Source organism: Ahaetulla prasina, chromosome 2, assembly GCF_028640845.1.
Source record: "Ahaetulla prasina isolate Xishuangbanna chromosome 2, ASM2864084v1, whole genome shotgun sequence".
NCBI lineage: Eukaryota > Metazoa > Chordata > Lepidosauria > Squamata > Colubridae > Ahaetulla > Ahaetulla prasina.
In genome coordinates, this window is record NC_080540.1 from 62,604,145 (window position 1) to 62,620,563 (window position 16,419).

Sequence of the window (16,419 nt, forward strand, 5' to 3'; positions counted from 1 at the left end):
CATGTGCCAGAGGTGGCATGCAGAGCCCTCTCTGATGGCATGCAAGCTGTCACCCCAGTTCAGCTCTGCATATGCGGGTCTTTGGGTCTCTGCCACACATGTGCAGGGCGCCTGCGAGCGGGCTACACATGTGAGGGGACTGCGTGCATGTGCACTGGGGCAGGGCACATGCAGGGGGGTACATGCACATGGGGTTGTGTGCATATGTGGAGGTGGGGCACATTCGCACATTGTATTTTGGGGGTTCGGGCATAAGCATGCGATTTGGGCACTCGGTCTGGAAAAGGTTAGCAATTACTGGACTAGTCCAAGCAGTTTTCAGGAGTCTGCAGATTCAAAGGTAAAGAACTGTTGGAAGAAATATCCATCTGGGTTCAGTTCCAAGTGGGGACAAAGACACTGGAAACATGGAGGCTGCTTGGAAAGATGGTTTAATGGTGGTCAGGATCACATGGCTTGAGATCCTGAACAGAAAAGGGCTGAGATCCTGTGTGCTCCCTGGTTTTATGCTTTTTCTGAGCTTTGAACTTTCTGGGGCACAGGAAGAGTATCCTGATTGGTTGTCAGACTCCCAGGGGGTGGGAGTCTTAGCTAGCCTTGCTGGCTGATGTAATCTTCCCAGGTGCCATGTGGTGAGTTTCAGTTCTAGATGGGTTCTATTATGATGCAGATGATGGCCCATTAGCAAAGGTGGGGGGGTGGCAGGAAGTTGCAGGGAGCTGCTTTGTCTTTAAAACATGTTTCTCCATTTCTCATCCAGGGAAATATATTCTGCCTTTTAAATATTTTCTAAAATATTTCATTCTTGTAGGAGGGGGGTGGGTGCTAAATTCCTACAGAACAAAAAATGAATATAAAAGTAAAGGAACCATAGGGGTCAAGTATCAGAACCAGGAATGTCAGTATCAGAACTGTGTGTACACATTCATTGATAGATAGGCTCCTAATTTTCTCCCAAAATTTTCTTGATTCAAAGCAGTTTTTGTTACTGCTGTTGATAGTCCAATAGACCTTTGCTGATCTACAATGAATCCCTCCCAGATGATTTCCTTTCATCATATGAGACTCGGAGTGGCTGCAATCTAAAGCGTCATCATCCAGTTTCATCACCAGATCTGTTACTTGTAAGAGTTGAAGCTGTGGCAGCTGAAACTACACCACCTTTGTTCAAGGCACTACAAAGCGGAAGTAGGCCTCGAGTTTCGGCTAGGAAGACTATGCCTCCCAGTACACATTGCAGCAGAAAAAAACCCGGAAGAGCTGCTCGGAAAGGGTTTTTTTAAAAAAGAAACTACTACAGTCCCCAGCATGCCCCGCGTCACATTCCATTTGGAAAGGCTAAACCTCCGGATTTCTCGAGAACTATTTTTCCCGTCATGCCGCAGAGCGTAAGGCTCAAGCTTTTCAAGGCGGCTTTCTAGCCAGGGGCATCCCGGGAAATGTAGTCTTTTTTTTTTTTTAACCCTCCGCGAGCCTGGTTCCAAAGTTCGAGGGGGCGGCGCCGCGGTGAGGATGTGGCGGGCGTGACGCGTTTCTGTCCGCGTTGGAGCCGGGGCGGTCGTGACGTGGCAGAGTGAGCGAGCGAAGAAAAGCGAACCAGGCTCCCCCGGACGCAGACAGAGCAGCCTCGGTGTAGCGGACGCGGCGAACTCCTTTCAGCGCCCGGCTGTAGCTCAGCGCCCTCCGGAGAGGAAAGCCGCGAAGGAAAGGAAGCGAGCAGGAGGGACCGGCGTTCGGGTCGCTTGTCTCCTGCCTTCCCCCCTCCCCCTTCGACGCGGCCAGCGCCATCCCGCTCGCTCCTTGCGCCGCAGCGCCCCAGCCGGGAGCCGCCGCCATGGGCCTCACCATCTCCTCGCTCTTCTCGCGCCTCTTCGGCAAGAAGCAGATGCGCATCCTCATGGGTGAGAGAGCCGCGAACTCGCCCTATTCCGCACCCGGCGCAGCAGCCTTTCCTCCCGGGAAGCCTGCGGCGACCCCACCCCGGACATGTATAGAGGGAGGCCCAGCGCGTCGCTCGGGAGACCGGGCTGCTTCCCCGCCGCGCTAGCCGGAGGGCGGGGGAGGGTTGGTTGGGTGGGTTGACTGCTGCTGTGTGGCGGCTGCTATTGATGCAGCTGCCTGGCGGGGCTTCGAACGCCTCGTCTGGGCGGCAGGGGCGCAACTTTAGGCCGGAGGCGAAGGAAGCGGCCGCCGAGGCTTTCGGGGAGGCCTGAGCCGCCGAAAGAGAAAGGGGGGGAAAAAAAAGAGGCGAAGAGAGTAGCGTGGCGGGGTGGAGGCTTCGGGTGGTGAGAGCCGGGATCTTCGAGGATCTTCCTTAAGGAATCCACCACGGAAGAAGGTTTAGGTCAAGGCGATTTCTCTCCAGCACCCCCCACCCCCCCCCCCACACACACCGACTCCTTCCCCGGAGGCCCCGGCCAGGATGTGGTTTGTTTTCCGTGCGATGGGGTTTCTCTTCCTGTGTTTCAAAATAAGCCTTGGGTCTGATCCTTTGCAAAAAGCCCTCGTGGTTCCTAGGGTTCCTTTTGTAAAAACAAGTCTTGTTTTATTTTCGTTCAATCCTAATTATCTTCCGCGTCAGGAAGGGGGTTAGAATAAAAATAAAAGAGAGGAGAGGTGCCCTGCTACTTTAATAGACAATTGAATCAAGGTCGCTTATGGTCCTTCCCCCCACCCTCCCACATTTTTTCTTCTTCTCTGACCTCTTCTCACACCGTTTGTAATTGAAAGGGCTTAAGTTGAAATGTTAACTGTACAAATGAATCAGTGCATGAAGCTGGACCTTTAGCAACTATATTTTTAGTATTTGCTGTTGGGAGATGGGTTTAAAATACTTTTAGGCATTGACCTGAATAACAAGGGAAAAAACAGTCACAGAAAAGATACATAAAACTATTACACATAGGCTGACAGCCTACAATATTAGTTTGAGAACTTGCCCTAAATATATAGTTGCTGTTCTAAAATAGTGATGGTTCTGAATTGTATTTCTCAGGTAAAAGTCAGGTAAAATGAGTATTTGAAATTGTATGATTGATGTGAAAAGATTTTATTTCAAATTGCAGAATTGTACTTTCTCTTAACATTTTCTGTTATCCTCATGTAGCTAAGGATAACATTATTTTGTTAGTTTCTTCATCTATGCTTAATTTTTCTAAAAAATATTTCAGCTGCCTGAAGATGTTCTTCTTATTCACAAAGTGTTGTATACATATGAATTTTTAGTGGGTTATGAATAGTAAGGTAAGCAGGACTGCAGAAACCCAGCTTATGTTCTGAACCTTGTTGAATATATATCTTAATTCTAACTGGAAAAATGAAAATATGGCCTAGTTTGATTTATGTGTCTCCTCACACTAAAAGCCAGAGGAGAATTTTGGAAGTTTCAAATTTTAGATTTAAACTAGTTTCATACTTTTCTGTATACTTTTCTGGCTGTATGTTTCAGTACTAAAAGTGTTGCCTTCCTTGGCTAGTTGTTACTTTAACAGGATTTGAAAACAGTTTAAAGCATGGTTAGTTATACCAAATTAAATTGTGCAGATCCAATACATTCAACTTATAACCACAATTGACCCCAAAATTTATGTTGCTAAGTGAGGAATTTAAGTGAGTTTTATCATATTTTATGACTCTTCTTGCCACATTTGTTAAATGAATCACTGCAGTCTTAAATTAGTAACCTGGTTGTTATGTGAATCTGGTTTCCCCATTGACTTTGCTTGTCAAAAGGTGATCACATGACCCAGGGACACCACAACGATCATAAATGTGAATCAGTTGTCAAGCATCTGAATGTAAATCACGTGACCATGGGGATGTTGCAACGGTCACAGGTCTGAAAAATGGTCATAATGGTCTGTTGTAAGTCAAGGACTACCTGTATTGGACACAGCAACAGATTTCTGTTTATTCATCCAGTGAAGAATGCATCAGACTTTCTTGTGCATACAGTACAGAAAGTAAGAGAGTAATGAGAACATGCTCTTTCATGGACATTGTAGGTCAGGTGTATCAGTTTGACTTTCATTTGCTGATGAAACAATATCCCAGGATGGTTGTTTTTTTTTACATTTCATATTAATTCTGCATGATTCCAAAACTTGTATTTACCAGGGAAATACCAAGAAATTATTAAAATGTTTATATAAAGTAGTTGAAAAGAGAGTTAAAACCATTTTAGGGTTCGGTTGTCTGTCTCCCCCCGCCCCGCCCCCAAATTCTCTTCCACCAAAATTTGGAATGTTATACAGAAAGACCAAAACTCAAGAAAACTATTTCTTCTGTCAATAAAGAATGGTATGTTTTAGAAATTGGGTTAAGCATTTTAGTGCTATCTGAATTTTGCAGTACAATTGGGCATGTTGGAATTGTCTCACAGGGGTCCAGTGTGTGTGAAAACAACAATCCAGAGTTCACACAACCAAACTTTTTTGTCTCTCCTTGCTCCTAGGTAGCTTCAGAGGGTTGTGTGGGCCCTTTGAACAGAGCAAGCTACATTATATAGGGAGATATAGTTGGAAAATCATTCTACAATCATTGGATATTACCAATGCTTGGTTTTATCATAGCACATTAATATTATGATATTATAATCATTGACTTTATTACTAATCTTAAGTGCCAGTCTTTAGGAAATGTTTTAATCGTTTTTTAAAATTCTGTAAAAATGCTCAACTGTAATTTTTCCTATACAGTTTCACCTTAACTGTTCTAGATGTTCTCAACAATGATAAAGTTGTTCCTGTTAATCATCTATTTTAAATATATTTTAAAGTATTTCAATCAGTTATAATACCCTAGATAAGAAGCTTCATTTTATCCCAGAGTATATTTTTCATCTTGGTAAGTAAGAATGCTAAGATAAAAAGTGTAGTTTCAGAAGCTTAGCTGTCATAAAAAAACATAGTTTTTTAAAATTTGTGATGACATTGCTAAAGACCTTTTCCCCTTTTCTTATTGAGAATGTATATCTGATTTCTGGCTGTGTAATAGTATTTTCACACGATTTTCAATTTTCCTGCAAAGCTGTTCATTTCTCTCTTTCTATTTGCTTGTTCCAGCTCTACCTTATTCTTCACCCTGAAATATATTTTTTTCAAAATTAAAAGCCCCTTGCATTAGATTTTTATAAATGGGGAAAGCTTGCTTTATATATCCTTAACCAATCAAAAAGCAGAGTGTATCATCCCATTTCTATTCCCATGCACCTCTAGTCCTCTTGCAGGAGCATCTCTCAGTTTACACATCAAAAATGCTACTCTGTGAGGGGGGGAAATTATGAACATTATTTTGTGGGAGCGTCCCCAGCATGCTTACTAAATGCATCAAACAATAGAAGACCACTGTGTAAGGAGTAGCCACTGTAAGGAAGAAATAACAATCTGGGAAGGAGTTCTTTGAGGGAAAAACTGAGCACTTTTGCAGGATATGCTGAGACATGGAAGTTAAGTTTGGTTCAGCTCCAGTTCTGTGATTCTTCCTTATTTTTATAACAAGCCACAATTTCAGACTTCGGCTCTACAGTATACTTCAGCTCAATTTGAGCTGGCTCAGTGGCTCAATTTGAGCGGTAAGTAAACTATATGAGAATTAACTAAATGATTGGATTGCCTGCAAATCAAAAACATGCCTTCATGGGCATATGGTTGATGCTATAAAGTAAAAAGGGATGTGGGAAGAATTAGCCTGCTCAGTGCTTATGTAGAACAATAACAATTTTTACTACTGTTTTCTTTCCATAGGGAGGTCCTAAAATTAATGCAATGTTCTGGGCATTTTTTTTCCTGACCATGTTACATACACAATTGTCTTGAAAATCAGGAAAGTCAATCAAATGCTATATTTAGATTTTTATATATTTTATATATTTTATTCATATGCAAGCACTGCTTTTCACACTGTAGGATCTAAAATGAAGTCACATATGTGTTTTCACACACTATGTGAAATTCTGAGAAACATTTCTTATAAAAAAACAGCATAAGAAAACTTAAAGGCCCAGTGCCTTATTTGATTTGGTGAGAAATGTTCAGAAGGCTTTTTGTTGAGCATAATATAGCCTTATTTCTTATTTCCACTTGAAATTCACCAAATAGAAGGAAGGGAATAAAAATATTCCAATTTCTGGTATTGGTCTACCTTAGAGGGATAAGCAGTGCTCTATCTGAGAGAGAAATGGTTAAGCCTAAAGTTTGTATCCCAAAAGTATAAAATTTCATATGAAACCTTGGCTTAGATCTTAAAACTTGTAACAACATGAATTTTCCTCTCCCCTTTTCACCTTGCAATTCCATGTAGCTTCCACATTTGGAAGGTTCATACAGAATCTGCTTGGTTTGTTTATGACAATCCTGTGCTTTGTACTGTATACTTCTTATTTATATCCCTCAGCATTTGGGGATGCATAAGTCTGCAGAGGAAAGAGAACAATATACAGTATTTTTCAATTACAGTTCTTGGGATCCCCAGCATGCTTATTAAATAATTATGAAATGCTATGTGTAAAAAGACATAATTCTTAAGCTAATTCTTACCATTCTGCTGTATTACAAAATACCTCTCATCTCTCAAGGCTGGCAACACCTAATGCAAAAATTTGTGAGTTCTTGAGCTTCATTTCTTTATGCAAAATTGTGTTTTTTGTATTATTTTATTCAGTTTAAGCCTCAAACTGAAACTGCATTATTACAATATTGTATTTATAAGTATTTATAAGATGTCTGCTTTGTATTACTGCATTTTTCTAAATAAGGCTCAGAATACATATTTACTTCTAACAAAAACCTATATAAAATATGTCCCTATTTTTTTTAAAAAAGTTAATTGGAAAACTCTAAGACTAATAAATTATAGTTAGTACAGAGTAAACTCATGTGAATTTGAACTTTATAGTAACATGTATTTCAATAATACTATTTGTTTTAAGGGAAAAACACTATTTTAGTATACTTCTGTAAATCTTGTATTTTTCTACAAGTATGCTAATATTTCTTCCCCTCCCTATGACCCTATTTCAAAGATGTTAGCTTTTCTTTTCTGATACGGATGTTGCAGGGAGAGCTATGGAGAGGTTTTTCTTTTCCTATAGTGAATCAAATTTTTGTCAGTAATGATTGGCACATATTGTTTGTTGTCCGCTTTTATTCAAACTTGCCAATTGCCAGTTCAGAGTTAGTACAGTCATGTGTTGAGGAGACTTTGGGAACCTTCTATTTGGGAAGCAAAATGATACAAAGCTGAATATTTCAGATGACCTAGAGGAGATATATAGATATAGATATAGATATATCCTATAATTCTATATGTAATACTATATATATATATAGTATTACAAGATATACTGAATACCAGATTTAGTAAACCAGAATTCATGTTCAGAACTCTTGCTTATGATATTTAATTCTTCGGTTAAGCAGCTGGTCTGGAAGTGAGGAAACCAGTTACAAATCTCAAAATAGGAATTGCAAAGTGAAGAGGGAAAATAAATTTTATTTTCATTGTATATTTGGTTAGAGTACAATTATGATACAACACACACTGGGAGATGAACAAGGTACATTTACAGGATAGAAAATCTATGTTGAAAAAACACACATGGCTGAACCTGTTGTAAAAAGTATGAAAGAGTAAAAATTGGTTTTATTGTTTTTTCCCTCCTAGTTGGCTTGGATGCAGCTGGAAAAACTACCATTCTCTATAAACTCAAATTAGGAGAGATTGTCACTACAATTCCAACAATTGGTAAGAACATAGGAATACATTAATTTGTTAATATTATTGACAAACAATAATGTTTATTAAGTTTAGGTTTATAGGAGAACTGCAGTTTATCACAGTATAGGCTTGAATGAAATTTCTAGGCTAGTATACTCTTTATGGTACATTATTACTGAGCTCATAAGTTTTATATCTAAAATACTTGTTTTGAGGAATAATCCCAACAAAGAGAAATTCTAGAGCCAGAGATGAAAGGCCAGTACACCATTTTTCCTCCTACTTGTTTGCTTCCAAGATTAGCTTTATTCATGATATTCAGATAAAAGAAACCAACATTGAAAAATGTTCTACAAGCCAAGATAAAAACTCAAGAAGAAATCTTCGTTGAATTTCTTATTGTAGCCCTATAATTTTTAAAAAGTGACTAAACAAATTATGCTGTATTTTTAGCTCTTTGTGAGTATATTTTGTTTTTGTTAGATTTATATAATGCCATCCCCACGCCTCTTCAGTCAGCTCTTTAAGGATTGAAATGTCCTTAAAACTGGCTAGTTTGAATAATATTGCAGTTTGTTGTAATTGATATTTCTGATAATTATAATTTTCTTATTTTTTGTTTAGGCTTTAATGTGGAAACAGTAGAATATAAAAATATTTGTTTCACTGTTTGGGACGTTGGTGGTCAAGATAAAATTAGACCACTCTGGAGGCATTATTTTCAGAACACACAGGTAATTCCTAGCAAGTTATTTATTTTTTAAACACTCGTTGAATTAATGACTCTCAGTTATTTAGGATTTAAATAATATCCTTAATTTGCTTTATTTCAGGGTGCTATGTAAATTTTTTAATGTATTTTAATTAACTGAATTCTTTTATGTTTGATTTTATTAATTAATTTATATGTACTTGTTTATTGTTGGGGATGGGGTCCTATAGCTAAAAACAGTACAAAAAGTGTTTTGAATGTTAGTCTAATCCATTGAATAAGATTATGCTTCTCCAGAAGCCAGCATGACAGGTCAAGGTTTAAGGACTTTATCTGTGATGTCCTCATTGCAAATTGTAGTTAGGTAAGACATAGGTCCCTTGGCCTTATGATTCTGTAAGACTGAAGAATTAACTACAAGTGTGGCTGTATAAAATACTTGGTTCTCAGCATTTCCCAAGTGGTTGGGAATGGAAAAGGCAGCATATAGTAGCTATCTCATGTCACTTACGGAGTTGTTTTCATGAGCTGTGCTCCTCTTCCAATCTTATGAAACATACAAGGTGAGCTGAGGCATTGGACATTGTTTCCATTCCTTTGCATCAGAGGGCAGACTGTTAAGTATAGTTCTCATGGTCCTATCCACACACAGCAACATTGTTTTACTTAATGGAGAAATTCAGTCACTGATGGGCAAAACTATATTTGGAGCACAAATGGTTGAAAGCATAGGTGAAGCCTGACAAAAGACCGAAGAGGCCATTTGGTCCAGTGCTCAGTGCAGGAATGGAAACTAAATAATTAGTCCAAAAATTTAAACATTTGAAAACTTAAACTGAAGAAGAAACCTTATGGTATCACATAGTAGGACTATTTAGTGAACTTTGATAGAACTATCTAATGGAGATGCATTCTTTATGGTTGGCTATAGCAAGTTGCATCATATTACAAATACTGTTAATTCATTAGTAGCTGAAGACATGGTTTTTCATTGAAAGCTATCATAAATTGCTAAAGTTTGGATATACTTTCCTGGCTCTTCTGAGGTACTGGCACCTAGGAACAAATTGTGTGTCAGGAGAAAAGCTTGATACTTTGCATGGTTTCACATTTGAAATGTTGTTTTGGAGGTAAAGATACAGTAAATGGAATCAAGGCAGACTTGACTTGAATCTTTTTATTATTGTCTCACCACATTAATCAATACTTTCCCCCTACCCTAGGGTCTCATTTTTGTGGTAGATAGCAATGACAGAGAGAGAATTCAAGAAGCAGCAGAAGAACTGCAGAAAATGGTAATCAGAATGTGAACATTTTCTATGTCAATGTGACAAGAGTTTCTTTTTAAAATATTAAAACTGGAATACAAAATAAAAGAAATCAAATACGATGTTCAGAGACATTATTGCATGTTTTAGGGCTATGGAAATAATTAGGTAAAGGTGTTTCAGAATACATGAAATGCAAGCATATCATCTACCCGCAATGCAGTTTGCTTGGAGACTAAATATTATGTAAAGCATAGGAAAAAAATAGAAATTGTAAACATAAGGAATTTAAGGACACAAGATAAGAAAATGAAAGATTACTGTTAAACCTAGTTCATACCAACCCTGCTTGCTATACCACTTCATAACTTTCTGTCCTTGTAAATCATCCATTGTATCCAGACCCTCCTTTGCCTTTTAGCCTTCAAACATCTTGCCTCCCTCTTGTCAGTTGCATCCAGCCATGTTCTTGCTCCTCACATTCGGTCCGGTCCTTCATGGTTCATTTATTTTGCCATTCAGTCATAATCATTGACAGTGATGACCAAAGTACTATTTTTTTTCCTATTGGCTACATGTTGTTATATTAAGCCATAATCATTCAGCACTGATTCATTCTTGACTCTTTTGCTCTTGTTTTACTGCACACAATTCCTAAGTGATCCAGTCCCACAACATTCAGTCTACTTTTATGCTTCTGGCATAAAAAGTAGATGTAAATATGCATTTATACAAAGCAGTTTTCACTTTTTTGGAGAAACATTTTGTGTAGTAGAGGACATATATCCCTGTTACATTTCTACTAGCATTTGTACATCTTGAGAACTCTTCATCCATTTTTTCCATTTTTAATAGGGATTCTACCAAGGTACCCAAACTCAATCAATTGCTCCTGCTTGTCACCATTGATGTATCGTTTGGATTTATTTATACCACTTTCTGTTGTTCTTGGATATTTCATTTATTCATCAAATGTTCCTAAATATTCTAGGAGGCATACAACATTAAAAACACCAATATTGCTTTTTCAGATTCATTTTCCTTGTTAAATATCACTTGTCTTATATTTTCTGCAAACCGTTTAAATTCTCAATACAATACAGTACTTTGTATTGCATCTAAATACAAAGGTACATGCTCATTCATATTCCTACATGACATCCTCTAACATCTCTCAGCATTCTTTAGACATTGACTTATAAATACCTTAACAGTCAAGAGAGCTTCCCTTGCTTCTAGTTCAGAGTTGAGCCTTTTGAGATGCTGTCCATTTAATACTAATACTTTATTTCTTTTATATAGAGTCTTAAAATGCTCAATATATGATCTCCAGCCTTCCAACCACACATTCGCATAAGATGCTCTCGCTATGAATGTCCAATCAATGTCTAATAAACTTTCATTCTCACCTGAGTACATTTTTCATTGAATGCATTTCCTAAGGCAGAAAACTGGTCTGCATACCTCATGCCCAGCACAAAGCCAGACACAATTTGGCTCAGTGTCACCCTTGGTACCATTTCACTCAGAATTCTGCCAAGCCCCTTCCCTGGGACACTTAACCAACTAATCCTTCCTGTAGTTTTTGCATTCACACTTGCTCCCTTTTTCTTTTGCCAAAGAAACAATAATAGATTCTCTCAAATTTGAGACATAACTGAAGCCTTTATTCATATGGAAAATCAATTGCACAGTCATTCTGTATCAATATTTCAACATTTATCCAGTCACACTGCTTATACCTGCAACTGCTATTTTTTCAACCTTGTTATATTTTTTTTACTTTCTTTTCATCGTTTTTTTCCTCAGACAGTAATAAGAGTTTTCATTTTTATTCCTGTCTTCAGTGTATCGTTCTTCCCATTCAAATCTCTAAAATGTTCCTGACATTCCCTCATTTCATTTTTCTCTCAAAATATTTCATAATCTTATATATTTTGGTGAGGCCTCTTGATTTAGTTCACCCACTTCCAAAACCATGTTTTATTTTTATCACATTTCTCAGCATTGTTCTACTACTTTTAATTTTTTGCTTTGCTTTCTTTACAGCTTTTTTCTCTCTGCAATTTGTATCTTTTTCTTATTCAATTTGTGGCAGTAATTATCTTACATGCTTTTTTTTCATTCGCAGTTTCTTTATTTGGTTCTTCTAAGAATGTAAAGTTGTTTTCGATGCCCAGAACCATTTGTTTGAGATGGGCACCCACATACAATGAATGTATGAATCACCCTTTCTCATTTTTCTTGTGCAGAGAACTCCTCAACGTTTTTTTGGCATACTGTAATATTCTTTACACACAATTTCTAATGCCTTCCCATCCTGTCTCATATTCACCATTGTGCTACCACTAAATCTGTCTTTCATTCAAAAACGAATCAACTGAAAACAGTCACTTTTCCATGTGTACACTTGAATAGATTTGTGCTTTTAAACTGTGTATTTAAAACATTATGCTAAGCAAGTACTGTCCCATCATCATTTTCAAAAATTCAAATTAGATTTTTCTGTGCCTTTTCAATCTATTTCTATCACTTAACAGAAGAGTTTTCCCCCTTTGGAGTCATTCAGAGTGTTGCGCAACATCAACGTTTCCCCAAATGTATCACTGCTTGTCATCATTGCCCCTACCCCAGAGTGCAATATTCCAAGCTGTAGGTTACTACTATCATTCAGCACTCATACCTCAAATTCAGACTTTGACATACATCTGTCCTTTTTTTCCATTTCTAATTAAACCTGCAGTATTGCTTCCTTGCATTTATTGTCAATTTACAAGATCAGACACCTTTATATTCTTGTTCTCTTAACTTCAGATATACAATCTACTTATTCTCTCATTCTCTCATTCTGTTAGTTAGTTTACACTCTTCATAATTAACTTCTCTTTCATTCCAAGTTGTCATCTTTCATCTGCCATTGTTGTCACCAAAGGAGCCTATAGATTTTGACATCTGGTTTTCCTCATAGCTTTGGTCAATTGGAATTTTTCCATAACTTTTTTCAGTAATTCAGAAGTATGGACTAGATTACCAGCCTTTGTTTTAGCAAGTGTAACATTATATGCTAATGGTAAAAATGGCACAATCAGTTTTGGCATGTTTTGTTTATTTACAATAAAAGTATGCTTCCAGGAGCTACTTTAGCATAGTATACCATTTTTCCTCTGACTATTGAGTAGTAGTAGTAGTAGTAGTAATTGTTATTATTAGATATCCCACCTTTTTATTTTGTGTTTGTGAACAAAAGGTAGCGAATATACCTATGATTTCTGCCTACTTTCTCTTCAGAACAACAACGTGTGGTGGGTTGGGTTGAGATATGGTGTTTGGTCAAGGTCACCCAGTTGACTTCCATGCCTAAAGGAATCCTATAACTCACAATTCTCTGGTTTCTAGGCCACCACAGAAACTAGCTTTCTATGATAATTTCATCACCTTTGTTTCTGAATACCATTTAGGGAAAAATACAGCCAGTGCAGTTGTCTTCTTCTGTTGTAGGTTTTTGCTTGTAAGAAACGTCAAAAGACGGAAATTATCGTGTTGTTTTTTTTTTCTTCCAGCTTCAAGAAGATGAGTTGAGAGATGCCGTGCTGCTTATCTTTGCAAACAAACAAGACTTGCCAAATGCCATGGCAATCAGTGAAATGACAGATAAACTAGGCCTTCAGTCCCTGCGTAATAGAACTGTAAGTACTGAAATTTTCTACATTAAGTGAAACTTTTGAATGAAAAGCTGACATAAGTATTAGTGTTCATCATGTGGGGCAGTGTTTTCCTATTTTCCTCAGAAAACAGCACCCCAATGTCTGTAAGTGGCACTTGATACTGCAAAGGGAGATTGGCATAAAGTGTTTTAGTCAACCCATGATACCTCCTGCCCCAATGTATAAATGTCTGCCCACTCATAGAATCAGACCTTTGATTGCAGCCCATCAGAAGTTTCTGAACTTCAGTTTCAGCTGTCATCATTAGCTGTTCTAAGAGGAGTCAATACTTGTAATGGGTGAAATATAACAGCAAACTTCTCAGCTGAATTGTAATTCTATTTTTAGAGAGAAATATTGTATTTTCTATGCTAAGAAAGAAATAATCGATAATTAAGATAAGATTATAATTAAGACAATTATCATAACATAATTGTAGTTATGTTTAGCAATATTTAAATTTGTGTTTTAGGACTGATTTTGTTGATATTATATATGATCATTTTAGCAAGGGCTATCTTTATATTCATCCATAATCATTCTGGCCTATTGTGGAAGGAAGAGTATTATAAAAATTAAATGTTATTTGATTCATTCGAGTTAAAATTTACACTGTCTTTGACTGTAATTCTGCATAAAAGATCTCTTTAGAAATTAGTAATTGCTAGAGATGATAGTAGTAGTACAGAAGTTGATTGCATTTGCCTTCTTCCAGGATGTTTTTTTGACATCCCTGCCCATGTTCTGATTTAGACTTGCTTAATATAGTGAGAGACATGGGAATTTGTCCTGGATTTCAGAATTGAAATGTGTTCTCAAGAACAATACCAAATATTAAAAATATCACTTCCTTCTGTTTTACAGTGGTATGTTCAGGCTACCTGTGCTACACAAGGTACTGGTCTATACGAGGGACTCGATTGGCTGTCAAATGAGCTATCAAAGCGTTAACTGCAACTGGATGACTTTCGCACCAAGGACACGTTTGATATAAGTGGTCTAGGCTTGTTACATCAAAATTAGCTGCATCTTGGTTATTATACAGTATCTGGAACTGATTTGGGCAGGATATTACAGCATTTTTACTTATTTTGTTGCCAATTATTGTTCTCCAAGCTATGTTGCCAAGGTAACACTAGGCTTGGATTAAAGAGAAACTCCTTAATTTGGAAAAAAGTGTATCTTCTGATTTTTCCTTTTGTTGTTAGCCTAAATGCCTGAATATAGTTGTGACTTTGAAATCTATTGAATGCTTATTGAGCCCCAATTCGATTAAGTATATTTAAGACCCCTCTTATCTCTTAAGTTACCAATCCTTGTTTCATTCCATAAGACAGTCTGCTGACTTAATCTAGCATTCCATTTATATTTATTTCTCTCTTATAAAAACACTTCCTGATGTTGCCAAGAATTTTCTAAAACACTATTCAAATCTTCTGCACTGAGGATCATAAACCCCCCCTTCCAATTGACCCACTTTGCCTTTGTGTGAACTCAGCCTGACTGTGCTGGTTGCAACAAGCTCATTGGAGTTTTTAAATATTCAGCAGATTGTCTTTTTTTTTCTTTTTGCATGTTGCTTTCAGTATCAGCCTGTTTTGCCCAGTGTATAATAGTTCTGCTAAAGTTTTACTGTTTATTGGTGAACATATCTTCATGAAGAGATTTTGAAAATTCTTCAGACTTGATGGATTAATTTCTTTATAACCTATTCAGAATTATTCCTAATTAAAATGATAAAAATGTATAGCTTTGTTGTATGCTCCTTGAATCTTACGTTTGTGGAACTGATAATATGAATGTGTGACAGATTCTTTTTCAATAAACGGAGTTTTTTCTGTACCTTGAACACAAACAGATCTGAATAGATTTTGAATTGTTTTCAATTCGGCAAAAAATTAAGATGGGCAGTTAAAGTTGTGTACAACATAACTGATTAATTATCAAAGCTAAATCTTGTAAAAGTATTTTGAAGCTGTAAAACTAAATCCTTTTAAGATGTCCAGATATGAGAGTACTTAAGAGTTCAGAATGATAATAAAGTTCAAACTGCCCAAAGAGTCTGTTTCATTAATGATTGACAGAACACTTTGGTTTGCTAGCAATTGTCCTGTGAGTCCCTTCCACGTAGTCAAATTATCTGATGCTTAGTCTGATAGCCGCTTAATTCGAAAATTTTCATATATCTCTTCTCAAAATCTGAATTTTCTAATGTCTTTTAAACTCATTTATAGCTGGCACCACAAAAATGATGCATTTAAAGCTGAAATTTTAATTTATTGAATTACTTTATATCATTCAAATAATTCTCCAAACTGCTAAATTTACGTAATACATACATTAGCTTCATACTTCATATTAAGCTATAATATCTTCTCTGGCTTGTTATACTTTTGACAAATTATGGTATTTAAGAAATTAGCACAATTTGAGAACTGGCATCAGTACTTTGCAAACATGTTGGGATGTAATAGCACTATGTAGTGTCCACAGAATCCATATTTCCATCTACCTCTTCATCCTAGTCATTAATAAAAATGTTAAGGAATATTGGTCTCATGACTACATGTTTTGGCACTCCATTTGATGCCTTCTCCAGTTTTTTACTTTAACTGTAAACGTTAAGTCATGTTTGTATACATTTAATAATCATTCTATCCGTTCTATCTACCAGAATGTTATCAGATATTTTGTCAAATACTTTACTTTTACAACATTCCTATACTCAGAAAATTGTTGGTTACTTTAAGCCAATAAGACCGTGTGTTACTTAATAGGGTTTGCACAGATCAGCATTGTTTCTTTGGCTCATTCCAGTCTTAATCAAGCAGGAGCATTTAATATTGTCAGGCTATTCAAATGAGGAAAAACTAAATCTGATGCTCAAACCTGAAAATAATGTTTAAAAAAACAAATGGCTCACGCTGCATTCCTTCCAGTTTGTATATCTGAGGCAAGACTGCCTGAATACCAAAGGGATTTTTTTTTTAAAAAAAAGCTGCTGTTCTTAAGAGAGAAA

At 36.9% G+C, this 16,419-nt stretch overlaps 1 protein-coding gene across 1 annotated transcript; it reads left to right on the forward strand.

The window, feature by feature from the left end:
• Nucleotides 1-1,517: 1,517 nt before the first annotated feature.
• ARF4 (ADP ribosylation factor 4) lies at nucleotides 1,518-15,458 on the forward strand. The gene is made up of 6 exons (XM_058168959.1): nucleotides 1,518-1,901; nucleotides 7,663-7,743; nucleotides 8,341-8,450; nucleotides 9,652-9,723; nucleotides 13,257-13,382; nucleotides 14,265-15,458. The coding sequence occupies exons 1-6, from the start codon at nucleotides 1,835-1,837 to the stop codon at nucleotides 14,349-14,351; spliced, it is 543 nt and encodes a 180-aa protein (XP_058024942.1). The 5' UTR covers nucleotides 1,518-1,834; the 3' UTR covers nucleotides 14,352-15,458.
• The last annotated feature ends 961 nt before the right edge of the window (nucleotides 15,459-16,419 follow it).